The sequence below is a fragment of the Herpailurus yagouaroundi genome, unplaced genomic scaffold (assembly GCF_014898765.1).
Source record: "Herpailurus yagouaroundi ecotype Mexico unplaced genomic scaffold, PumYag 28, whole genome shotgun sequence".
Lineage (NCBI taxonomy): Eukaryota > Metazoa > Chordata > Mammalia > Carnivora > Felidae > Herpailurus > Herpailurus yagouaroundi.
The window spans coordinates 67,707,521-67,733,856 of NW_024412376.1; the positions used below are offsets into that span (position 1 = coordinate 67,707,521).

A 26,336-nucleotide genomic window follows, 5' to 3' on the forward strand; every position below is an offset into this window, starting at 1 on the left:
AGAATTCTCTGTAATGTTTCTCAGAAGGCTGATTTAGTGGTGATTAATTCCTTTAACTTTTTTTTTTTTTTTTTTTTTTTTTTTTTTTGTCGGGGAAACAATCTCTCCTTCTATTCTGAATGATAACCTTGGTTGCAGGTTTTTTCCTGAATGTATCGTGCCACTCCCTTCTGGCCTACAAGGTTTCTGCTGAAAATCAGCTGATAGACTTATGGAATTTCCCTTGTATATGACTGTTTTCTCTTGCTGCTTTAAAAATTCTCTCTTTATCACTACTTTTTTGCCATCTTAATTATTATGTGTCTTGGTGTAGACCTCTGGTTAGAAGTAACACTAGTCTAATAACAGATAAGGAGTTTCTGAATACAGCATTTCACATTTATCTTAACTTTATAGTTTCTAAGGAAATGGGGCCCTTAGTCTATTTTTTTCAAAATGCAGATGTGTAGAAGCACATATGCACATCCAAATACATAATATTTTGTTATAGTTTCACTTCATTAATATATCTTATTCAATTAGTGCAAAATTAAAAAAAAAACTTGAGAAAGTATCTCCAGAAACAAAGAAAACTTTATCCACTTTTGTGCAGATATAAAACTAGCAAATCTACTCTTTTATTGAGACCTGAGGTGGTTGCTATTGCTGCAAACCATCTCCCCTTCTTCATAGTCCCCTTCTTACCTGTTAGATTCTGTCTGTATTTTTCTTACCTGATACCAGGAATATGCTCGGTCTGAGGGGTCAATGAGGATGGTAATGATCTTTGCTTTCGGGACCAGAGAAGCTGCTCTTTTAGGAGCTTCCTCTGAGTGGAAGTAATTGGCACTCTTTTCAAACAGAAAGTCAGTGGTGACATTAGATGGGACTGGGAAGAAATCCATATACCTAGAAAAGAAATATTTCTCAAAATAAGACTGGTTTATACTCATACTCTGGTGACTGTAGATGTCACAGGTATCCCACAAATCATTTGTTTCCTAAACAAAAGCCTTTTTCTATAAGGCATCTGTTCTATACAGTTTGCAAGGGAAAAGTGTATAGAACACTAATAATGTATTTTGAGAATGCTTTTCTAAATACATTTTCTTTTTGTTTTGCTTACTATCCGAAAAAAAAAGGTATGGGAGATAGCAAAAATGTAGACACAGAATGATCAAACTGGAACAATAATCATCCTAACTATATAAAATGTATCTAAATGCAGAAATACTTTACAGAGAAAAATGTGTGAGTGCTGAACCAAAAGGAAAATTTGATCAAAACAGATGATATGTTCAGTTCAAAGACATTCTAAAAGGACTTAGACAAAATGTTTTTAACTTCATCACAAGTGAAATAATTTCCTTCTCACTAATGTGGTGCTGTGGTTGCATTCAACTATAAAATGTTTAAGTGCAGAACACATCTGGTGTAAACATTGCCTATTTGCTTAACATTTTTTCCATTTAGAGCCATTTATATTCTTTAGAATATTCATAAAATTTTAAAAAGTATGTACATATTTCTAAATATAAAATCCTATCAAATTTCCCAAGGTCAGGTCCTATATCCTTAAGTGGGGTGAGAATGTAAATCACCAGCAGAATGAACATAGGAATAGCTAAAGCCTTATGCACAGAAATGTAAGACAAAACAGAATTTGTATAATGTCTCATCTGTACAAAAGCTGTCAGATATAAACTAATTCAGCATGTGGTAACAGATATTTCTGAGGGACTAAGGGACAACTTTTAAAGGAAAAAGAGCCTTTTTTGGAGAGCACGTGCAAATTTAGCTTCTAGGGTTTCTTACATTTGATCATAATGGCTTCATCCTCCACTCCCACCCTCTTCAGTTCATAAGACATCATGACTTTGGGCTACCAAGATAGGGTAGTTCAGTAGTTACTGAGCAAGAGAGTCATTAGCATTTCTGTGATGACTTCTTTATGCAGTACATTGTTTTCTTTTAGTCATCTCACACGATAAAGCTTCTGGTAGGATTCCAGTTGTTAACATATTGCAAAGTTTGGCTGATACAACAAAGTGATGTCTTGAAACTCAGGGCAGTAAAGAAATCCTTTTATGTTTTCTGGAAATTGCCTTGGTGATATGTCATTCTGGCATCCTTTTAGGGGGAAACGGATATATAAAAATTTCTGGAAAGTTTGATCTGCTGTTTTGGTGTATAGTCTATTTGTAGAAAGTGCCACATTTGAAGATATTTCTTAAGTTAGATGCTCACCCTGGTTCCAGAGATGCTAAGGTTATCCCAAGTGTCTAGTGATACCTTATTTGGTCCAAGCTTGTCTCAGCCTTGCTTATTCTGAGAAAGGCTCAGAAAATCACAAAAGAAGGGCAGAAGGTATTGAATTCTGAGTAACTTTTAGTTTCTAAAAATGGTCCCACTTTCCCAGCAGTCCTCTCTATACCTATAACAGTTTAGACCTTAAAAACCTCTTCACGCAGTTCTGGATCTTGGACCTATAATGTATTGATTTTGCCTGGCCCCAGAGGCTCATGGAAAAAGCAGGGGCCAGTTCTTGTTTGCCAGTATGCCCACATTTTTCTAGTGTAGTGGCTGGCACTTAGAGGCACTTGTAAAATGTCTGATGAACAGGTAAATAAGAATTCAGCTTCATATTTTCAGGGTACAAATAGGTAACATCTGGGGAATATGAATTCAGATTATCTAAAGAACTGGTGAGCAAACTAGAGTGTAAACCACTCTAGTTAAAAGTGTATGCCTGCCTCGTTTAAGCTTGGCTACTTTCATAATATCTCACCATCTTTTTTTTACTGAAAGATGTGATTTTTGCAATATTCCACATTTATTTGTTACTTGGGTTGACTGTGAGTATTTCTAAGTGATTTAACTCACAGCTAGATCAAGACATTTAGAAGTTCTAAGTGCTAACAGGATTTTAGGGCTCCCCAAGTACCAGTCCAAGCCTTCACTTCATCCCCATGTAATTATAAAAAATAATACCAAACCACAGAATATAAAATTTAAGTGTCTGTATGAATCAAACATTTCTCTTGATCTCCTGATTGTAAATGTTGGCTATTTTACCAAAGATGGAGTGTTCTCATTTTCATCTGCCCTACTTTGCTTTTGTCCTCAGCTTGTGTTTAGGTTGCCTGTCAGTTAAGGCAGCCCTGGTTTTCCCCAGTTTTCTAGGAAAAGCAGTTCCCATGGATCCAGACTCACTGTGCCTGTGTTAATTCTGTAAGCCACTTTGGCATGCTGAGACCTACTATCAAACTCTTCCACTTTATGGCTCTGTGGTCCCAAAGGGACTATGGAGGTGCTGACACTTCACAGAGAGACACGGCCAGCCTGAGGACCATGAGTACATCTGACATCATTGACAGCAAAGCCAGAGTTACTGATAATAGACTGACATTTGCAGGTACTTTTGTTATTTGTGTTGTCTTTTATAAACATATAATTTGTCAATGCAAAAGTGTTTGCAATTGAGGTGTTTTTAGTGAGTTGCACTTAAAATCATTAGCTTTCTACTTATTTATGTCATCTTTTTGTAAACTGCTTAAGGGACTTTTTGTCCTGTTATAGTGCCTTATATACATTACTGACTTCTGAACAACTTTTTAAAAATTGATTATTCTTACAGATATTCTTTTTTTTAAGTTTATTTATTTATTTATTTAGAGAGAGACAGAGAGCGTGAGCAGGGGAGGGGTAGAGAGAGAGGGAGAGAGAGAATCCCAAGCAGGCTCTGCACTGTCAGCGAGGAGCCAGATGTGGGGCTGAAACTCACGAACTGTGAGATCATGACCTGAGCCTCAACTAAGAGTCAGACGCTTAACTGACTCAGCCACCCAGGCACCCCTATTCTTAGAGATATTCTTAAATCCCAGGGAGTTCAAGTATTGCATTCCTCTCCACTTTTTTCTTTTTTTAAAGTAGGCCTCACACCCAGAGTGGAGCCCAGTGTGGGGCTTGAGCTCACCACCCTGGGATCAAGACCTGAGCTGAGATCAAGAGTCGGACGCTTTACCGACTGAGCCATGCAGGCGCGCCCACCCCCCACCCCCCCCACACACTTTTAAAGCAGCTTTTAATCACTCCCTTTAGTCCTAATGTTAACATATTTTTATTCTACTGTACACAGGCATATATATTTGAGTCAGTGGTCAAATAGCAGCTGAAGTGGTTGATGCTTTCTTGGTTCTCACAGTTGTTATTTAACACCATACAATTAATCAATATCAAGCCCTGTTTGAAGAGTTGGCAGTGAAATATATTGCAGTTACAATATATGTAATTCCTAGTAGGTGCTCAAATTATCCTCAACTCATTTCTTTTCTTTCCATTTGGACCACACACAAGCAACTCTTGGGGGGGGGGGTGATACTTATAAAATTGAGATCATGCAATTTGACAACAGAAGTTAATATATAACAACGCTTTATGCTAAAATACATGCAAAATGTTTATGCTCATGCCCTAGAGTTATTATAAAAATTCCATTCTTTCATATCTGCCTAGAATTTATTTCTACCTTAACAGCAAGACTTGCAGATATATTTTGTGATTAACATGTTAATTTGCAACATATACTCCTACTATATTATTTTGTATGTTATTTGACATTTTAACTTTTATTTTTAATTTAACTATTTTCCTTGCATGGTTGATATAGTTCTTATTTCAATTCAAGACCAAAAATTAAATATTGCTGATAGCTTTATTTCACTTATTTCATTTATTTCATTATTCATGAAATATACACAAATTTGTAGTTCTATTTATTTTTTTAACCTAAAATGCCAAAGCAAAATAAAAAAATATATAGAGGGACTGTAGCATCACTTTAATGCAAAGTGCACAGGAAGAGAAAGCTATGAAAGTGTTTTAAGAAGAGAGAGGAGGGGCGCCTGGGTGGCGCAGTCGGTTAAGCCTCCGACTTCAGCCAGGTCACGATCTCGCGGTCTGTGAGTTCGAGCCCCGCGTCGGGCTCTGGGCTGATGGCTCAGAGCCTGGAGCCTGTTTCCGATTCTGTGTCTCCCTCTCTCTCTGCCCCTCCCCCGTTCATGCTCTGTCTCTCTCTGTCCCCAAAATAAATAAATGTTGAAAAAAAAATTTAAAAAAAAAAAAAAGAAGAGAGAGGAATGAAATTTTTGGGTGTTACAGTATTTCTCTAACTTCGTATCTGTAATAACCGTCAAAGATAATTAATGCAAATTCAGATTACATGTGGGCCTCTTGAAGCAATGAGTCCCATAACAAACTGAGAAAAATTTCTTATGAATAATTTCTGTGCTTCTTCATTTTATTGACTCCATTTCCAAGGTACAGAGGATAACTTTTATTTGTGGCTACAAGCTTCTATGTTTATAAATATTAGCACTAATTTTTATACTGTGCATAGTATATATACTTTTAGATTTATACTAATAACCCATCTTACCAATCAATCCCCCTGTGGTAGTTATTTCTATTAAAGAACTGTACCTCCTCAAAGGTTTTTGGGCTGGGGGAGTTACTAAAGATGGAAGGATGCATAACCAGGAACAAATACAAAGCAGTGGTTCCTGAAAAGACAATAGAGGTTTAGAAATTAATTAAATGCAAACAGATTCCTACTATTAGCATTTCAAAGTCATTAATATACTAAGTATTGTAATGATCCAAACAGATACATATTAGTACTCCTTGAATTAAACTGAATAGATAATCAGCATTTTAAAAGAAGCATATTGGAAAAATGGAGTTAAGTGTGATGTGAGAAAAGGCTTGCTGCAGGGACTAGGAGAACTGGTTTTTGACCTCATCTCAATCACTGATTTGGTCTGTGACTTGGCTTTTAGCTTGGCTTTTTTGGTGGGAAGTCACCTGCCTTGCTTATTTCATAGACTTTCTCTGAGGATGAAAAGATATATTGAACCTGAAGATATTTTGGTATTATTATATGAATGAAAGACATCATTATTTAATAGAAGATATTAATTACATCACTAAAATCATGTAGCTGAGTTCTCCTATAAGTTCTTCCTAAGGCCTATGAAAGCTGATTAAATTTGAGACACAATTTAAACTTTCAACACGTTCCAAAAAACCTATTTTTGAAAAAAAATTGTGTCCTTTCTTAGTGATATAACATAAAATTTGCAATTTGGAAAGAGAATGGCATATCACAAGTGCCCATATGGATCTGTGACTATTGGGGATCAAGAGTATGATTTTTTTTTCCAAAATGAGCAATGTCATAGACTGTAAAATTAGTGTTTTAGAGCCTAAATTATGAGCTAAAGGGTACAGATTAGGTTGCTACAAGAAAAAGACAATCTGAGTTCAGTTTGCCTAAAATTTAACCACATGCTTGCTGTAATTGTAATTGTGTTTATAAAATCATACTATTAAAATCTTTCTGGTCCATGTATTCAGTCTTCTTAAGGCTCTAGTTTCCACTTCTCTGCTCTAATGTGGTTTATATCATTATACAATCTGATGGGGCGGGGCCTATGAATTATACTCTAAGTCAATAATAGCTAGCAATGGTCTTCAGACATGGCCTTATAACATTTCTCTCACTTGGAGAAATTACTTTCTGATTTTGCTTAGTAATAATGTCATGTTGCCGTCTGTATTAAATTTTGAATTTTCTTATCTCTCTGACAAGCTCTATTTAATATTGTACTTAAATCTAGTATATCAACACAACAGAAAATTTGTTAAAATAACTCTGTCAATAGCAAAATTGTCTAAAACAATGAATTGAAAGAGGCAGTGTTTCTAGATTATATCTTAGCCAAACTATGAACATTTTATCTATACCCATGGGTACCTGTGAGGAATGAACATAGTAATCTATGATATACAAAATAAAAATGCTCCTCACAAGCTTGACCTAAAACAGTGGTTCTCACACTTTAGCATGCCTTAGACTAACCTGGAGGTCTTGTTAAAACACAGAGAATCGAACCCTATACCAGAGGTTCTGATTCAGTACACTTTGAAAACCACAACTTAAAAGAAATGTGTAACAAAATCTAAAACTTATTTGGGGGAAAAATGTTCCATTACTTGAAATCCGTAGTAGAGTAAAGCTTTCTTGAACATGGTGTTTAGAGTCAGGTAAATTCTAGGATCAGGATTTTATTTCTAACACTTATCAGTTGTGTGAATGTGAACAAAAATATCTAAGCTGAGACTTAGTTTTCTTATCTGTGTAGTGGGGGAAAAATACTTAGCTATCAGGGTTTTATGAGGGTCAAGTAAGACAATCTGTATAAAAGTACCTAAATAGCTTCATATCTCAATATTAGTAAAGTATTTTTTAAAATAACAGCTTTTATGAGATAAAAATTCAATAATGCATTTAAAAATTGAAAAAAAAGTCTTTGTGAGGATAGGAAGTATGACCATTATAATGTGAAAAAAGAAAAGAGAATTAGTTCCTTTCTTAGATCAACTGAAAGCATTCTTTTCTGAATTTTATTTTTAAGAATTGTATTCAATCATATTGTTTGCTTTTAATAGCATGACCAGCATTAATAAGACAAACTGAAAAAACAGACATGTAATTGTTTGCATAGTCAGTAAAAGGTATAATATAATTTATCAGTGGTCAGAAAATTGTTAGATTGCGGTTTCTGAACTCTGTCTTTACCTACACTTATTCTTGGGTCTGAATAAACTGTCCTATGTGTGTGTGTTTGAATGTGTTTAATGTGTGTATGTATGTAAAACAACCACCTAATCATAGACACACACATTCAAATAACCATCCATAAAGCTTCAGTTTTATTTTTTGTCAGTTTCAACACTAAAAATATTTGAATATGTGTAAGAATATACATCTATGCAAAATTATTCAGAAAAATGCTTCTGATGAAACTAAAGTTAAAATGAAGCTATTTAATTTTTATGTAACTGATGAGAAGATATGTTTATCCTTTTAAAAAATCAACTTCACAAAATATTGATATACATAGTAACATGGATGAATCTCAAAAGCATTATCTTAAGTGAAAGAAGTCAAATGCACAAGACTGCACATTTTACTCTTCCATTTATATGAAATTCTAGAAAAGCAAAACTATGGTACCAGAAAGTAGTTTCCTGTGACTGAGGATGGGGGAGGGGCATTGACTGCAAAGGCACATGGGTGGAGAAACTTTTTAGGGAGACAGAAGTGGGGTTTTTTTGGTTTTGTTTTTGAGACAGAATGTTGTGGTGGTTACACAACTGTGTACAATTGTCAAAATTCATCAGAATTTTCATTTAAAATTGGTGACTTTTAATGCATGTAAATTATACCACTACAGAACTGGGAAAAAAATTAGTTTCCATGAAAAGAGATAAAAAATTTTCTTCCAAAGGTAAATGTCATATATATTTGTAACATAAACATTTGGAAACACAACTGAGTTTAAGATGGCAAGTACTGATTCTTCCATCTGACCATGATTTTTAAATGTCTGCACATCTAGCATGAAACAAGAGGCAGCCCTTCCTGCAGGGCTTTCTGGAGCGAACTCGATATGCCACGCTTCAGAGAGACATGATCAGTAATGACAGTGGGAGTTCGCTGAAAAGACTTTACTTTAGATATTTTTCTAGCTGCCTCTTGACTTTAAAATACATAAGGCCAAATGAAATAAACAAGGACAAGAAAAGTATTTATCATATTTATTATTTTTTTCAGATTGATATTGGCAAATGGGACTAAGAGAAAATGAATAGGCTAACCTCTCTGTGTACATTACATAAAATTTTCTCCAGTTATTTTTAGAGAAATGAGGAGACGGAAGGTATTCCCCTTAGAAAGGGATATGGTTGAAATGGCTGTTTTCTGTGAAGCCAGAATCCGAGAGCCCCAAATAATTTATCATGCAGGAAAGAGCATGGATATTTGGCATTTTAAAGCTTCCACTGGGCTTCATTTTAATACTGATTCTTAAAGAAACAAGAAGTTTATGGGGAGAAAAAATTGCATGCCAATTTAAGAAAAGGCACAAAAATTGCATGCCAATTTAAGATTTCTCCTGGGTATGAGTAAATGCCTTTGTTAGCACAAAGTTTTGTTTATGTCTGGAATTCTGCTTGTTAAACATCCTTTAGATTTTTAGAAAACACTCATCTCTGCAAGAAATAGTTTAGAGATAAACTATATCAGGAAGATGGCAGGAAGAGGCTGTTTTTCTGGAAGGGATTTATTATAAAGAGTTATCGATACTTATATGTGTTTATCTCGACTTTTGATGAAATCCTGTCAGTCGCTTTTTAAACATGTTAAACATTTAAAAATGTTAACATTTTTCAATTAAGGTCTTTGGCAAAAAAGGAATATTTGCTACCAAATTGTTGGATATTCAAACAGTGTGACATTTATTTTCATCTTTTTCACTTTAAAAAATTCCTTGACAAGCATTTAAAGACATTATCAAGCTAAACAAACATTATGTCAGAGAACCAATGTGTTATTCATCCATCAGTATATATAGGAATTTTGAAAACTCTTTATGACAAGAACTCACTGTCTAGTCATCAGGAATTTTATACTGTTTGGTTAATCATAACAAAAAGCTCTCACCAGTTTTCTGGGGTCCTATTACCAAGAATTTTGGTAAACGATCACAGGTTTTTTCTTTAGACCAAATGTCTCTGTGGCGTTTGTCATCACAAGGATTCTAAATGGGAGAAGAATACAGAGATGTATTTTTTGATAAGTGGCCACTTTGCTAGAGTTTTTCAACTTCTGTCCTTGAAAAGATATTCCAGGAAGCAAAGCTATGCGACTTCTTTTAAATGAAAGCTTTGAAGTGGCATCATGGAAGCTTTCAAGTAACCCTTTCCATCCTGAACCCTTTCCATCCAACCCTTCCATCCTGAAGTTGAGTGTCTACTGAGGCGTTGGGGGGAGGGGAGACAGCCTCATAGCACTGAGGATTTAGTATTTTTTCTGCTTTTGGCCGTTCTACATCTTAATTGTGTGTGTGTGTGTGTGTGTGTGTGTGTGTGTGTGTGTGTACATGTGTGTGTTTTAAAATAGTGAGCTCCAATGTAGTGTGGGGCAGGGACTGTGCTTCCTGCTAACCTAAAAGAAGATACACTCTAAGCATTCCATAAGTAATTGAAATACAATGTGTAAGATTTTTATTCTAAATAACTTTGAGCTGTTTTGCTGTGCTTCAAAGAGATACAGATCAGGCCATAATGATACTATTTAAAGAGACAGCAGATTCCTTTCAGATATGTATTACTATAACTTTGCAGAATATGATTCTAAAAAGCACTAAATTTCAGCAAAAGGGTAAAATGAAGGTGAAATACTATCTTAGGGATCTGCTTTTGGTGTATAATACATAAACTAAACCCACCATGCAAGATGTATCTAGAACATCCTTAATTTCCACTGCAAAGTGCTCATTATGTGAAGACTTAAAAGTTCCCTTTAATACTACTTCAGATATAGGCAATCAGGACAGCACTTCTATGCAATTAATACTACAGATATGTGCAGTTAAAGGAACTTTCTGCTTATTTACAATAAGCAACAGATGGTATGACTAAAGTAGAGGGTATTCTTTTTGGCTGCTGTTAAAAAAAAGTTGTTTCAAACCTGTCACCTGAAATAATAATGATTTCAGTTTAAAAATAAGGTGTTAAATCAGCAGGAAAATTGCATGTCTTTCCAGTGGCTAACATTTGGTGATATTATGCAGTGGTTAAGGAAGAAAGATGTGCATTATAGTAACTGCAAAGTACTATATAGTGATAATTCCACAACCACTGACTTTCACATACTGAAATGTGTAGTTATGTCTCTTCTTGGAGTTACCTGTTTGTGTTCAGGTGGCAATTAGCTCATGTTCCAAGCTGAATGCATTGAGTATGTAGTTCAGATCTTGCTGCAACCTTCTCCTTCTGATGATTGTTATTACTGTACCATCAGCTCTATTAGCAACTCTCTAGTAGCTCAGTAACTCTCGTTTAGAACAGTACTTAAGAGCACAGCCTCTGGAGCTGGATGGCCTGGAACTGATTCTCACTCTGTCACACAGTGGCCTTGTAAAGGTGTCTTAGCATTTGCCTGCCTCAGTTTCTTCATCTATAAAATGGGGATCATAACTATACCTACCACACAGGGTAGTTTAAGGATTAAATGAGTTAACATATAAAGAACCCGATGTGACACATAATAAGCACAAAATAATTATTTGCCATGATTATTACTTTCCCCAGAGTACGGAGTAGGCAGTTTAAGTTCAAATTATGTTTCTGCAATTCTGGGACACATGAGAATGTATGCTTTGAAATCTGGGTTATGCCTAGAACAGTTTGCATATGCCATGTGTGTGTGATATTTTTTTCTAAAAAGCTCAGTAATTTTGCCACCAAACACTTTTCCCATATCCAAAGTAATTCCCAACTAATACTTTTGAAGGCTGCCCATATTCTCCAGCTGCTGGTGTACCCCGTGGTTCAGAAAGCAGACGTCAGTTCTGAACTCTTCTCCCCTATCCCTCTGATGTTATTTAGTCATTAGAGATATAAGATGTGATCTAGGAGGACTAGCTGGCTACTTGCTTAGCATACAACCTACTTACCATTCTTCTCCTCTTTTCAGCCTATTGCAGTCTGCAAATTGTTCCCCCTCTCTTGACTGAAAACATGACATCCATTGAACCCCCCACTGAGCTTGTAGAATTTCATAATTTCTAATGGGCATAGGAACAGAGAATTTGGCCCACTACGAAGCAATAATACAAACCTGCAATTCAGGAGGAAATAGTTTCTCAAGTCTACCAATATTTCAAAAATGTAGCCCCCTCTCCACCCCAGATGCCTTCACTTTTCAGATAGGATTATATAAAATATGTTTATGGAATTACTTAATTATACTAATTATTGAACAAATATTACCTGCCAGAGAGGGTCTTTTTGATCGGGAAAGAGCTCAAAATACTTGTGAGCCAGCTGCGCTGGAGGCAGAGTCTGAAGTCGCAGGTTCGTCCAGGTCTGCATGAAGTTGGCCAGATTAACAAAGGTATATAGTCCCAGCCGGTCATTCCCATAATTGGACAGATGTGTCATGAAAATGCTGATCTGAAAAAGGCAAATGAACTTCAGTGTAAACACAAGTTATTTCAACCCTAGGGGGAAGTGCAATCATAGCAATGCTAGTTTTTAAGTGGTCTTTGCACAGGGTTTAAATTCATGACATGTTTTGGAACTGTGGACATATCCCAGATGCTCTCATTATATTAATGCATATTAGAAGATGTGTTATTAGTAAGACGTGACCATTTTTTTTTCTGAGGTTTTAACATATTTCATAATAAAAAACGAGTCCAACTGCCATATATCCATGTTGGTGCAATTAGTTGGATGCTGAATAATGTCCTAGATGCTCACACATAATGGCTTCATGTTATGCGACCTATTCATACTTTGCGGCAGCAGAATCTCTGGAGGTTGGGATTTTATAATTTGAGTCTACTTAATTTGGCTTTTAATGTAGTACTTCAAGTTAAAGAATATAAATAATCAATGTATCACCAGTATTAGCATTAAGTGAATATCCTCTGATTTGTATTTATTAAAGGCCATAATTCCAGAGGACTAGGGACTAAATTTTTACTAAAATAAGTCTTAACTATTTTCCATCAATAACACTGTCAAACCCTTTTCCATATTCAGTGAGTGTACTATTTCCAGCATCAAATACCTCCTGTAAGACAAATTTTCAATGTTTGGCTAGATAAAATCAACTCTTCCTATGGAAGCAGCTGACCTAGATTGAATCCATGCATTGAAAACAAAATCACAGTGTTTTCTTTATAATAAAATAAATGTAAATTCTGTAGGTTTGATTAAATTGGTCTGGAATGCAGAATGGGCTTTTTATTTATTTATTTATTTATTTATTTATTTATTTATTTATTTTTATTTATATATGAAATTTATTGTCAAATTGGTTTCCATACAACACCCAGTGCTCATCCCAAAAGGTGCCCTCCTCAATACCCATCACCCACCCTCTCCTCCCTCCCACCCCCCATCAACCCTCAGTTTGTTCTCAGTTCTCAACAGTCTCTTATGCTTTGGCTCTCTCCCACTCTAACCTCTTTTTTTTTTTTTTTCCTTCCCCTCCCCCATGGGTTCCTGTTAAGTTTCTCAGGATCCACATAAGAGTGAAACCATATGGTATCTGTCTTTCTCTGTATGGCTTATTTCACTTAGCATCACACTCTCCAGTTCCATCCACATTGCTACAAAAGGCCATATTTCATTTTTTCTCATTGCCACGTAGTATTCCATTCCAAGCAGAATGGGCTTTTTAAAAGCCACTGTTTCAAGTGAATACAAATAGTTTTTGTTGGTGAAGTGTTGACAAACGGAAATAATTCTGTATGAGATTTTCAATGGCAAAGAAACCATTGTCTCATTTATGCTGCTATAAAAAAGATCATAAAAATAATTCATGTGATAATAGTACTTTCCTAAAATATATAATGTCATGTGAATGAACAGTAATAATAGTTATTATAATCATCATAATAATGAATATAATGGGTTCATTCATTAGAGACTGAAAGAAATATTCAAGAAAATTTATTGAGGTAAAGTAGCAGAGATGAGGGAATGGTTATATTAAAACTGGATACAATGAATTAGAAAAAAATCTAATTACTTACAACTATGAATAAGAGGAAACATTGATATCCTTTATTCTATAGAATAAGTCCTGCTGGCTTTCATATGAAAAGCTTCAACTGTGATCAAGGATATTTAATTGTATTTCTATTCACTCTGCCTGAACATATATTAAATCTTAGAACTTTCACAAACAAAATACTTTGAGGGTAACTTTAAATAGCTACCAGCAGACTGATGCAGTCATGAAATTAATAAGTAAGACTTTTATTACCATTTTGGGTATTTCTGAAAAATGAGACTTTTAAAATTTAACCTTCTGGTTATTTTTATAGTAGCTTCAATTCTATGACTTTTGTTTCCCTTCCTTTTCTCCAAAATGTATCAAAAGTCAGTTGTTGAGAGACTTAAGAAAATCATGCTTACATGTGTAAGTTCTTTTCTAATGTTTGTTAGAGGCAGTTTCTCATCATTCATATTAAAACTACATTTTTTCAGTATAGCTCAACAACAATAGCAAAATGATACTTCAAGTTGTCTATTAAAGGAAAAATTTTAATACCATATAATATACATATATATATTAACTCAGCCACTAGTTCAAATTTTTGCTTTATTTATGAGAGATTTATCAATGTATCTATGTGTCTATATTTCACTTGAATAACATTTGCAGTGGGCATAAAATGGGAAATATGGAGATGTTGTGTGAATTTGTGGTACCAATACATTCGACCTCCATTTGAATTTACTTTACAACCCAGGAAACATTTTATTCTGTGACATTTAAAGCAGAGTGTCATTGTTTTTACCTATATGAGTATAGAAGGTAAAAAAAATGCTACTCTTTCTCTCTCTCTTTTTTTTTTAATGTTTATTTATTTTTGAGAGAGAGAGAGCGCGGGGGGGGGGGGGGAAGAAAACATGTGTGGGGGAGGGGCAGAGAACGAGGGAGACACAGAATCTGAAGCAGGCTCCAGACTCTGAGCTGTCAGCACAGAGCCCGACGTGGGACTTGAACCCACCAACCATGAGACCATGACCTGAGCTGAAGTCAGACACTCAACCAACTGAACACCCAGGTGTCCCAGAAAAAAAATGCTACTCTTTCTGGTAAAAACAGAGGCATTTCAGAATGAGTTATGAACTAGTTAATGACATTGCTTTTCCTGAAAGTTGGCAAGAATTAAGGTAATGCTTATAAGGTGTTGAACTTAATCCTGTAAAAAAAAAAAAAAAAACACTTAGCCACCAGTCATGCAACCTTCCTCAGGTTTTCAATTCTATTTTTGTATATCTACTTTACCATAATGCAAAGTGCACCATAAGCCAAACGACTGTTTCAAAGTGATGGTTTTGTAATGTGTGTTACCTCACGACTCATTTAGACTTTGGACTCAAGCCTGGGGTTTGTTTTGTTCTTCTAAGAAATAGAAGGCCATAAAGGGAACATAATTGGTCAGGACATAAAATAATTTCTTTTTAAACTTTTTTTTTTTTTGGCGTGTATGTGAATTACAATGCTCTCTCTATACATGGAATATTCTATATCTCTTGCTGCACATGTAACCTCTCCAAGTTGTCTTTAGTAATTTTTACTTAGGAAGGTATGCACAACAAACAACAGGGCTAGTGAGAACGGACATATAGTGACACTGTTTTGGTAAAATAATTAGCTTGCTATACAGACAGTATTTCTTTCTTATTCCTGTTCTGACCAAAGACAACTATAATGTCACTTTATTTCTTGGCAACTGTTTCTGCATGGAATAGAAAGACACGAAGCTTGAAAGGGTTACCAGTTCAGGGAAAATAGACATTAGTCTTTCCCTAAAGAGGATGCCTTTATAACTTTAAGAGTGCTTCAGAACTAAGGCTTTATTTGTTTGCCTTTTTAAAAAGGATAAATGTATCAAAATAAGTTATCTTTATTATACATGCAAGATACAATAAGAAAGAAAATGTCAAAGAAGTTACAATTACATTTCTACAACAGTTTTTGCTACATGCATATTATAAGTAATTAGTTGTTACCAAAAAGACTAATTAGCTGCTTAAAACTCAACTTATTAGAAACTCTGCCAAAGGTCCAAAATTTATCTAACAGATGAAAACAACTCTTTCTAGCCTGATAGACACAGACATCTATAACAACGTACTTACTATGATGATTTTTCTGTAAAAGGCAAAAGGTAAATGCCAAATATCATATACACTGGTATTTATGAGAGAGAAAACAGATCTCATTTGTAAAAGCGTGGCTAAGAGAAAAATGGGGGAGGCTTTATCTACACTTTACAGCCTCAGCCATGTGAATCTAGTAAGTTCCAGCCAGGTATTGGAGATACATGAATCACTACCAAGACGAATAAGGAGCAAAACATTGGTCCCTGTGCAAAGGCAGTTGGCAATGCAGTGTTTCTTTTGAGAAGGTCAGGGGGAGAGGAGAGGAAATAGGGGGGTAAAAAATGTGTTACTTATAATATTTATTATAAACTATGCCATTTATGACTACATCCACATTTTTCTTATCCTACTACCAGATGCTCTGCCTGGTTCTGGGTGTGTAAATATAAATATCATGCTCATTATTGTTAAGTGTTGTTTGTGAAAAATTAAGAATTCAAAAGGCACAAAGGAATTTACAGTGAAAAAGTCTTCCCACTTCTCTTCTTAAGTCAACCAGTTTTGTTTTGTTTTGTTTTGTTTTGTTTTGCTGTCCTTCCAGGTGACCAAAGGTTCAAAAGCCTGAACATATGTAACAGATTACTCAGGAAGTTTATCAAAGTTCAGATCACCAGAACTTCTGATTTGCTAGGTCTGGAGGGTGTCCTGCTACCTGCATTTTAGAGAATCATCCCTAGTTGTCTTGATGCAGGTATTGTTGAAATATAATTTGAGGAAAACTGGCCAGTCCCATTGTTTATTCCCGTAGGAAAGAGTCCATTCACCAAAAGCGATTGGCTTTTCTGTAGTGGTCCTTTTGAATACATTTTAAACACAAACATGTCCTGTTAAGTCCATAAATATGTTTCAACATCCTAGACACATAACTATCCCTAGCACAAAGAACAATTGTTAAGTGTCCTTGGCCTCTTGATGGTTTCTGTAATGTTGACATATGTGTGGAGATGCACAGAAAATTGCTAAAAAAAAAAAGATCTGGTCCACATAGACATGTGTAATTGGTTCCTAATTCCCCTTCAATCCTGTGTTTATTTTATTATTATTGTTTTTTAACCTGAGCAAAATTCTTCTCCATTTCCATATGTACCTCTCAGATGCATATTGCCTTTTAACTTCCCTACTTAAAAGGCTGTCTTTCATATTCATTTTATTTTATTTCATAGCATTTAAAAGGTTCTGTGGCAGAGGACAAGCATACTGTAATTAGCTTCTTTTTTTCTTTTATTTTTTTATTATTTTTTTTTAATTTTTTTTTCAACGTTTATTTATTTTTGGGACAGAGAGAGACAGAGCATGAACGGGCGAGGGGCAGAGAGAGAGGGAGACACAGAAATGGAAACAGGCTCCAGGCTCTGAGCCATCAGCCCAGAGCCCGACGCGGGGCTCGAACTCACGGACCGCGAGATCGTGACCTGGCTGAAGTCGGACGCTTAACCGACTGCGCCACCCAGGCGCCCCTGTAATTAGCTTCTTTAGGGGAAAAAATAAGGAAAACAGGTTAGTTTTATAAAGTAGTGATCAAACTCTGGAAGGTTCATTTTCATTATCATGAAAACTATATGAGTCCCACCACTGTCAAGATTACACTCCATTATGTAAGCACATCTCTTTCTGGAAAATAAGTAAAAAAAAAAAATCCTGGTTAGAAAGCTATTCTATTCATGCTCTGGGCCTAAACCTCCTATTCTATAATTTCCCAGTTGGAATCCTCACATAGTTCTTCACTGCCTTCTGCATTAAATAAAATTCAGGATGTCACCCTCAGTGACAACACGGTCCCAGGTTACCTTTTCAATCTTATCTTGTGTCCTCACTCTGTTCCCAGAGTTGCCTTGCTTACTGCTTCCCAGTGTTTCCCTGGACACTCCACCCTCCCTGGCTTGGTTTATACAGTTTCTTCTGTCTAGAATATACAACCTCACTTTTCTACCTAGCTCAGTTCTGTATATGTAGCCTGTTACATCGACCTTTTCAGATCTCTCTAGGCAAATTCAAGCTTATAAAAATTTGAGCTCCAGAGCATTGCCGTGCAGTCTTTCTGACCTTTTCTTACTCTGGCTTGTATTATGTTAAAAAACAAAATACTTGTGTTTTTTTGTTGTTGTTGCTGTTTTGTATCTAGATTAAGTTCCTTGGAGCTGACAGGGGGCTCTTTCAGCCTTATTCTCTGAACTGCCAATGTATGCACCTTGAGTTGGTACCAGTCATCTTAGTTGTAAAATTGGAAAATCTGGAGTTAGTTATTTTTTAAGTGCTGTTCATTCTAGTGATTCCTTAGCACCATTCAAATTGTTGGCCTTATCAATGATTTATGCTTGTCTCTTCTAACTTCATCTGCATTAGCTCTATAGTCCTCTCCCTGAACTCTGCCTCAAGTCTTCACTTATTTTACCACCCTCTTGCTTCTGTTTCCTGTGAAACTTCCTTTGTAAATAAACTCTTAGGCCTTTGACTTTGGCCTGCACAGTGGTTAAGAAAGTGGGTTTGGCCACCTACTGGCTTTTTGATTCTAGTAAGTCATTTAAACTCTTAATACTTTAACTTACTTGTCTAAAAGGAGGGGAAAAAGTGTATAAAATAGTAACTGCCTTACAGTGTTGTGATAATTAAGTGTAATAAAATAAAACATTTATTTTATTTATTTTTAACATGTATTTATTTTTGAGAGAGATTGAGAGAAAGAGAGAGAGAGAGCAGGGGAGGGGCAGAGAGACACAGAATCCAAAGCAATCTCCAGGCTCTGAGCTGTCAGCACAGAACCCAACCCGGTGCTTGAATTCACGCACCGCGAGATCATGACCTGAGTGGAAGTTGGATGCTTAACTGACTGAGCCACCCAGCCGCCCCTTAAAACAAAACATTTAAAGCATTGCTTGACACACAGTGATTGCTTAATAAATTATAGCTGTTTATTGTTGTTATTATTGATATATTATTATTATTTTGGAGGAACATTATTTCTCATTTATAGCTTCCTTCCAGCAGTTTGTCAACCTTATCTATACCTCTAGTATCTTAATTCTTTCATTTTTTTTCTGTCAACATCCATCTGATCACTTCCTCTAGCCATCAAGATTCTGTGGTTAACAATTCGACCTTCTCTCCCACTATCGCCTTCAGATTCCCAAATCATCTTTTTGCTTTCAGTGTTCTACAAATCTAAGACTTTATATCAGTTTTTCATTCATGTCTATCAATTTCTTCATTCCACATATGGAGTGTTCAGCACACTAGAGAAAAACCACATAATGGGAGCTTTTAATGTCACAAAAGCACATGGTCCTCAATCTCAATGAATCTTCCTTCCTTCCTTCCTTCCTTCTTTCCTTCCTTCTTTCTTTCTTTCTTTCTTTCTTTCTTTCTTTCTTTCTTTCTTACATATTTTAAGTGTTTATTTTTGAGCGAGAGAGAGAGAGGGTGAGAAAGAGAGCAGACAGGGGCATGCACAGAGCATGATGCAGGGCTCGAACTCATGAAACCCTGAGATCATGACCTGAGCCAAAACCAAGAGTTGGACACTTAACCGACTGAACCACCCAGGACCCCCATCAATGAATCATTCGTACTACTGGATATTCTTTTAATTCATTATCTTCAGTTGCCTTCAGCAGCTATTTCAATCTTTCATCCTTCTCTTGAGGTCTTCTACTTAATCTCCACTCTCCTTAATCCCCCTAGTTAATGATCCCATGATTAACAGGGAGTAATGGTCATCAGGCAGGAACTCTTTATATATATATTTCTTTTTTTTCCAGCTTTATTGAGAAATAATTTGTATACATTATTATGTAAGTTTGAGGAGTATTGACTTACATATATTGTGAAATGATTACCACAATAAGTTCAGCTAACATTCATCTTCTCTTCCAGATACATTATAAAGAAAATAAAACGGAAAAGAACTGAATAGAAAAAAACTTTTCTTATGATGAAAAACTGAGGATGTACTCTCTTAACAAATTTTTTTTATACAGCAGTGTTACCTGTAGTCATTGTGTTGTACATTACATGCTTAATACTTCTTTGTTTTATAACTGGAAGTTTGTAATTTTGGCCACCTGTCTCCAGGTCTCTTTACGCCTACTCCCTGCCTCTGGTACTCTGGTAACTACAAATCTGATCTTTTTTTTTTTTTTTTCTATGAGTTTGTTTTTGTTTTTAGATTCCACATAGAAGTGAGATTATACAGTATTTGTCTTGTCTGACTTGTTTCACTTAGCATAATTCCTTCAACATCTATCCACGTTGTCACAAATAGTAGGATTTCCCCCTTTTTGTGGCTGAATGACATTCCAGTGTTTGTGTGTATTACAACTTATTTATCCATTAGTCCATCAATGTACACTTAGGTTGTTTCCATGCCTTGGCTATTGTAAATAATGCTGCTATGCACATGAGGGTACAGATAACTTTTCAAGTTAGTTTCATTACCTTTTCATATATTCCCAGAAGTGGAATTGCTAGACATATGGCAGTTCTGTTTTTAATTTTTTGAGGAACCTCCATACTGTTTTCCATAATAGTTGTACAAATTTACAGTCCCACCAACAGTTCACAAGGTTTCCTTTTCTCAACATCTAAACCAGCATTCTCTATCACTTATTCTTTTGATAATGGCCATACTGACAGACATGAGGTGATATCTCATTGTGGCTTTGATTTACATTTCCCTAATAACTATTGATGTTGGCATCTTTTCATGTACCCATTAGCCTTTCATGTATCTCCTTTGGAAAAATGCCTATTCAGGTCCTTTGCCCATCTTTAATTAATTTAATTTGTTTTTATTTTCTATTGAGTTGTATGAATTCTTTATATGCTTTGAATATTTACTCCTTATTAGATATATACTTTGCAAATATTTTTTCCCATTCTGTAGGTTGTCTTTTCTCTTTATTGATGGCTTCTTTTGCTGTGCAGAAGCTTTTTAGTTGATGCAGTCCCACCAGTTTATTTTTTATTTTGTTGCTTATGCTTTAGATGTCATATCCAAAAAAATAGTTACCATGACCCATGTCAAGGAACTTTGTTCCTGTGTTTTCTTCCACGAGTTTCATGGTTTCAGGTCTTACATTTAAGTCTTAAACCATTTTGCGTTAATTGTTGTGAATGTTAAAAAAGAAATAGGTCCATTTGATTCTTTTACATGTGAATATTCAATTATCCCAGCATCATTTTTTAAAGAGACTATCTTTTCTCCATTGAGTATTCTTGGCTCCCTTGTCAAATATTAGTTGACTCTATATGCTTGCGTTTATTTCTGGGCCATCTATTCTGTTCTATTGCTCTATTTGCCTGTTTTTATGCCAGTACCATACTGTTTTGATGACCATAGCTTTTATACTATAGCTTGAAATCAAGAAGTGTGATACCTCCTGCTTTGTTCTCCTTTTTCAGGATTTCTTTGGTTATTTAGGGGCTTTGTGATTCCCAATAAATTTTAGGAATTTTTCTTTTTTTTTAAACTCTGTAAAAATTGCCATTGAAATTTTGATAGGGATTGCATTGAATCCATAGATGGCTTTCAGTAGTATTAACACTTTACCAACATTAATTCTTCTACTCCATGAACATAGGAAATCTTTTTACTTATTTGTGTCACCTTTGATTTCTTTCATGAATATCTTGGAATTTTCAGCATAGAGAACTTTCACCTCATTAGTTAAATTTATTTTTAAGTATTTTATTTTTTTATACTATTGTAAATATGATTGATTTAATTTCTTTTTCAGAAATTTTGTGGTGTACAGAAGTGCTACTGATTTTTATATATTCATTTAATATTCTGCAACTTTACTGAATTCATTGATTATATCTAACAGTTTGTTTGTTGATTGAGTCTATAGGGTTTTCTCCATATAAAATCATGTCATCTGTAAATAGAGACAATTTTACCTCTTTCTTTCCAGTTCTGATACTTTTCATTTCTTTTCCTAGCCTGATTGCTCTAGCAAGGACTTCTAGTACTGTGTTGAATTGGAGTGGTGAGAATGGGCACCCTTTTCTTGTTTCTGATCTTAGAGGAAAGATTTTATCATTTTACCACTGAGTGTGATGTTAGCTGTAGGTCTGTCATATATGCCTTTAGTATGTATTGTGTTGAGATATTATGTTCAGATATGTTCCTTTTTTGCCTAATTTATTTAGAGTTTTTAACATGAAAGGATGTTGAATTTGGTCAAGTGCTTTTTCTGCATCTATTGAGATAATCATATATTTCTTTTATTCTATTAATGTGATGTATCATTAATTGATTTGCATATGTCAAACCATCCTTGCATCACAGGGATAGATTCCACTTGAATTTGTTGCTCTTAAAATTCTTTCTTTGTCTCTGACAAGAATTTAATTATAATGTGTTTTGGTATACACCTATTCAGGTTCAACCTACTTGGGATCCTTGGGCCTCATGGATTTGGATATTCATTCCTCTTTCCAGGTTTGGGAAGTTTTCAGCCATTATTGCTTTAAATATATTTACTGCTCCTTTCTTTTTCTCTTCTCTTTCTGGAATTCCCATAGTACAAATATTGTTTCTTTCTATTGTGTCCTATAATTTTCATAGGTTTTTTTCAATCTTTTTTATTCTTTTTTCTTTTGCTTCTCTGGGTAATTTCCAATGTTCTATACTCCAGGTTGCTAATTCTTTCTTCTGTGAGGTTGAGTCTACTTTTGAAACTGCATTAAATTCTTCAGTTATTGTATTTTTCAACTTTAGGATTTCTTTCTCTCTCTCTCTTTTTTATTTTTATGGTTACTATTTTCTTGTCAAGCTTCTCATGTGTTGTTTTCTCAATTTTGTAAGTTGTCTGTGTTTTCTTATAGTTCACTAAGAATAAAAGGATTATTCTGAATTCTTTTTCTGACAGTTCATAAGTTATTGGACCTTTATATTGCTTTTTTTTTTTTTTTTTGGTGATGGTGTCATATTTACGTGATTTTTCATGATCCTTGATTCCTTACACTCTACCTGTGCATTTTAGTAATAGGACTCCTCTTGCAGACTTTACAGTTTGCCCTTGCAGAGACAGTTCTTCACTAGCCAGTTCAGTTTGGGTTTCTGTGTATGTTTGCTGGTAATGTCTTTGGGAAGGTGGAGCCTGTTATTATAATCTACTTATGGGCGAGGCAACTGTTCAATCTCTGAGGATGGGGATAGGGGGTTGTGCCACTAGCTGGGATAGTATACTAGTTGGATATCCAATACTAGTTGGATAGTATTGCTGGATTCTTTCTTTCCTTTTCTTTCTTTTTATTTCCCTTTCCTTCTTTCTTTCTTTCTTTCTTTCTTTCTTTCTTTCTTTCTTTCTTTCTTTCTTTCTTTCTTTCTTTCTTTCTTTCTTTCCTTTTCTTTCTTTCTTTCGAGTCTTAAGCAGGCTCCACACTTAGCATGAAGCTTGACGGGGCTTGATCTCACAACCATGAAATCATGACCTAAGCCGACTGACTGAGCCACCCAGATACCCCACTGCTGGCTTATTTCTATATCCAATTAAGGCTGTAAGATGGGCTCTGAAGTTGCCTAAATTCTCTGGTCATGTTTACTAGATGGTCAGGACAGGGGACTACATTCAGTAGTGGACAGGGCTGTGAATTAGCTTCTCTGCCCTGGCAGGGCATCAGGCTAGGTCCCAGGGCCCCTCATTGTTTGGGGGCCCAAATCAGGCCTGAGTGTGTATAGAATTCCCTGGTCTGGTTAAACTACCAGTTTTGATCTGTAGACCAGGTAAGCCACAGGCTGTGCTCTGTGTTCCAATCCCACTGTACATAGGGCTGTTGAATGGGCTATACAGCTTCCTGTATGCTCTGGTTAGGTTCTCTGGTCAGACAGGCTGAAGGCTTTATTTAGCAATAAGTGGAACTATAAATTAAATTACCAGAATGGGAGCAGTGGAATAAACAGTTCTAAAACTGGTAAAGCTCTTTGTTGTCATAACTCAAACTAACCTGCATCCCAAGTTCCCTGGCTGAACAGGGCCACTGGCTTTGCCCTGCAAACTGTTGGCTCTGTCTGTGCTTCTTTTGGCTTGAGTGTCAGTGGGCCTCAGGGCTTTTGTGTATTTATTTCAGCCCTTCTGGTCAGGTGGGGCTGGAAGATACTCTCCACAGTGTGTTGGGCCCCTTGCCTGGGTGGGAGCCCCTTGACTGTGCCACTCAGGCCTCTCAGTTTCCCAAACAGACTGTCTAGTTGGGAGGGGCCAGGAGACACCTTCAGCTATGGCTATGAATTAATCCCCTTGCTTGTGCATAGCACGAGAAGTCTTCACGTCTGGCGCTGGCTTTGCTCTGGAGGTGACTGGCTCAGCACTGCCACTTCTTGGCTCAAGTGCCGCTGGCCACACAGTTTCCAGAAGTTGTCACCAGCCTTCTAGTCAGATTGGGTTGGAAGGCACCCTTCACAGTGAGTGAGGTTGTGACTCAGCACTTTGCCTGAGTGCTGAGGCTCTAGGGCTGATGGAACTACTCATTTGAAGATCTGAATCAGTCAGATCTGCTCCCTGCCATATTCCCTGGTCAGAGTGCCCCCAACCTGTTTCTGCATATGAGCAAAGCTGGTTGGGGTTACTACTTGGGCACTTTAGGTATAAACTTGGTTGATCAAGATTTGTGTGCTGGTGGTTGCAAGTTCCTTTCCACTTCTTCAGCACAACTAGATTCCCAGTGGTTGGGCCCTGAAGATTCCCCTGCCGTCCCCATGGTATGAGATAAGAGTAGGGGCTCTCATAAATGACCCACAATGCTTGGGGAGGTTGGTTGTCCTCTTCAGGTTCTCTTTTCCCATTAGGTGAACAGAAGGGTCAGGAAAGACATCTCTTTGATGCTATGCTGTCCTGGGGGAAGGGCAATGTGGTCAACATATAGTCATTTCTCTTAACCTTCTAATGCAGTCTTGGTCTCTGAGGTTGAGGCTGTGCTTCAGCCTCACCACCATGTTCTAGGGTACTCTCGCTGGTATTTTGTTCTTGAATAGATGTTAGTTGTTCTTGTGAAGGGGAGTAAGTCAGGAATGACCTATGTTGGCATCATGGTCAGGAAGAGGTGCTTTATTTTGAATTTAAGACTAATATATCTCCCAGTACTTTTTGCCCCATCTACTTTCAACTCCCAAGAGATCTCATTCACATAAATGCTTATTTATTTATTTTTGAAAGACAGAGAGAAAGAGGGAGGGGGGAGAGAAAGAGAGAGAGAGAGAGAGAGAGAGAGAGAGAGAGAGAGAAAGGGAGAGACAGAATCCCAAGCAGGCTCTGTGCTGTCAGTGCAGAGCCCAACACAGGGTTCAAACCCATGAACTGTGAGATCATGGCCTCAGTCAAAATCAAGAGTCAGAAGCAGCTTAGGCATGCCTGGGTGGCTCAGTTGGTTAAGCATCCAACTTTAGCTCAGGTCATGATCTCAAGGTATGTGGGTTCCAACCCCTCATCGGGCTCTGTGCTGACAGCTCACAGCCTGTAGCCTGCCTCAGATTTTGTGTCTCCCCTCTCTCTGCCCCTCCCCCACTGTCTCTTTCTCTCAAAAATAAATAAACATTAAAAAGAAAGAGTTGGATGTTTAACCAACTCAGTCAGGTGCCCCTGTTTTCCTCTATTTTTAATTCTCTCTACTGGTCCCTCCCTAATACCTGAAAACATGCTTTAATTCCGTCTCATCTTAGGCTCTCTCCTGAGTGCTTATCTTTTCCAACCACTGTCCGTCCCAGCCAAGTTCTACAGTGCAATAGTGTATAGGTGCTGTCTTTACTTATCAGTTTCCTCTTCCAATCTGGCTTTTGTCCCCACCACTCCACTGAAAATGCCTTGTCAAGGACGAGCAGTGTCCTCCAAGTTACATCATCCTATGGCTCCTCGGTAGTCTTTATCAATCTGCTGCATTTGGCAGTGCTCCCTTTGACGACACTTAAGTTTTTCTCCTTTCTTGGCTTTTTTGAAACTGTTTTCTCTTATTTCTCCTTTACCTATTTCCTTCCCTGAGTCCTTTTTCTATGTTCCCCTTTAATTGCTGGTGTTTCTTAGGGTTTTGTTCTTTGCTGCCCCCAGATGGAAGCACCATAATGATCCCCAAATCTCTAACTACCATTCATATATTTGTCCTAAATTTTATACACAAACATCTAAGTTTCTAGTTAACATTTATACCCGAATATCTCATAGCCATCTCACTTCAAACATGGCTAACCATCCACCTAGAGGGTATTCTTTTTCTGTAAGACAGAATGGGACAAGAGGCTGATTGATTCTTCTCCAGTGGGTGATTTCATTCTTCATTTTGCTTACTGAGGTTTCTGATCCCCTAGTGTTTGGAACATGGAGATGAAGGAAGAAGGACAACACAGGGAATTATTACCCTGACTTATAGTGTCATATGATGGCATATGTTTAAGGCCATCTGGGATCTGTGGAGACACTCCTTCCAGGCCCCACCAATGCAATTTCCTTTACTAGGCTAGTATATTCCCCAGTCCTTCCTCAGGAGTCCTTTTTTGCAGGACCCCTTCTTCTTCTTCTTCTTCTTCTTCTTCTTCTTCTTCTTCTTCTTCT

The 26,336-nt window shown here is 36.5% G+C and overlaps 1 protein-coding gene across 1 annotated transcript in view; it reads right to left on the reverse strand.

Annotated features, from left to right (window-relative positions):
• Nucleotides 1-26,336, reverse strand: part of LOC121030571 (bifunctional heparan sulfate N-deacetylase/N-sulfotransferase 3-like) — a 182,416-nt gene that overhangs the window by 19,059 nt on the left and 137,021 nt on the right. Inside the window, 4 exon segments of the mRNA XM_040475111.1 lie at nucleotides 714-888; nucleotides 5,417-5,540; nucleotides 9,545-9,641; nucleotides 11,878-12,060. Coding sequence (XP_040331045.1) covers nucleotides 714-888; nucleotides 5,417-5,540; nucleotides 9,545-9,641; nucleotides 11,878-12,060 — 579 coding nt within the window.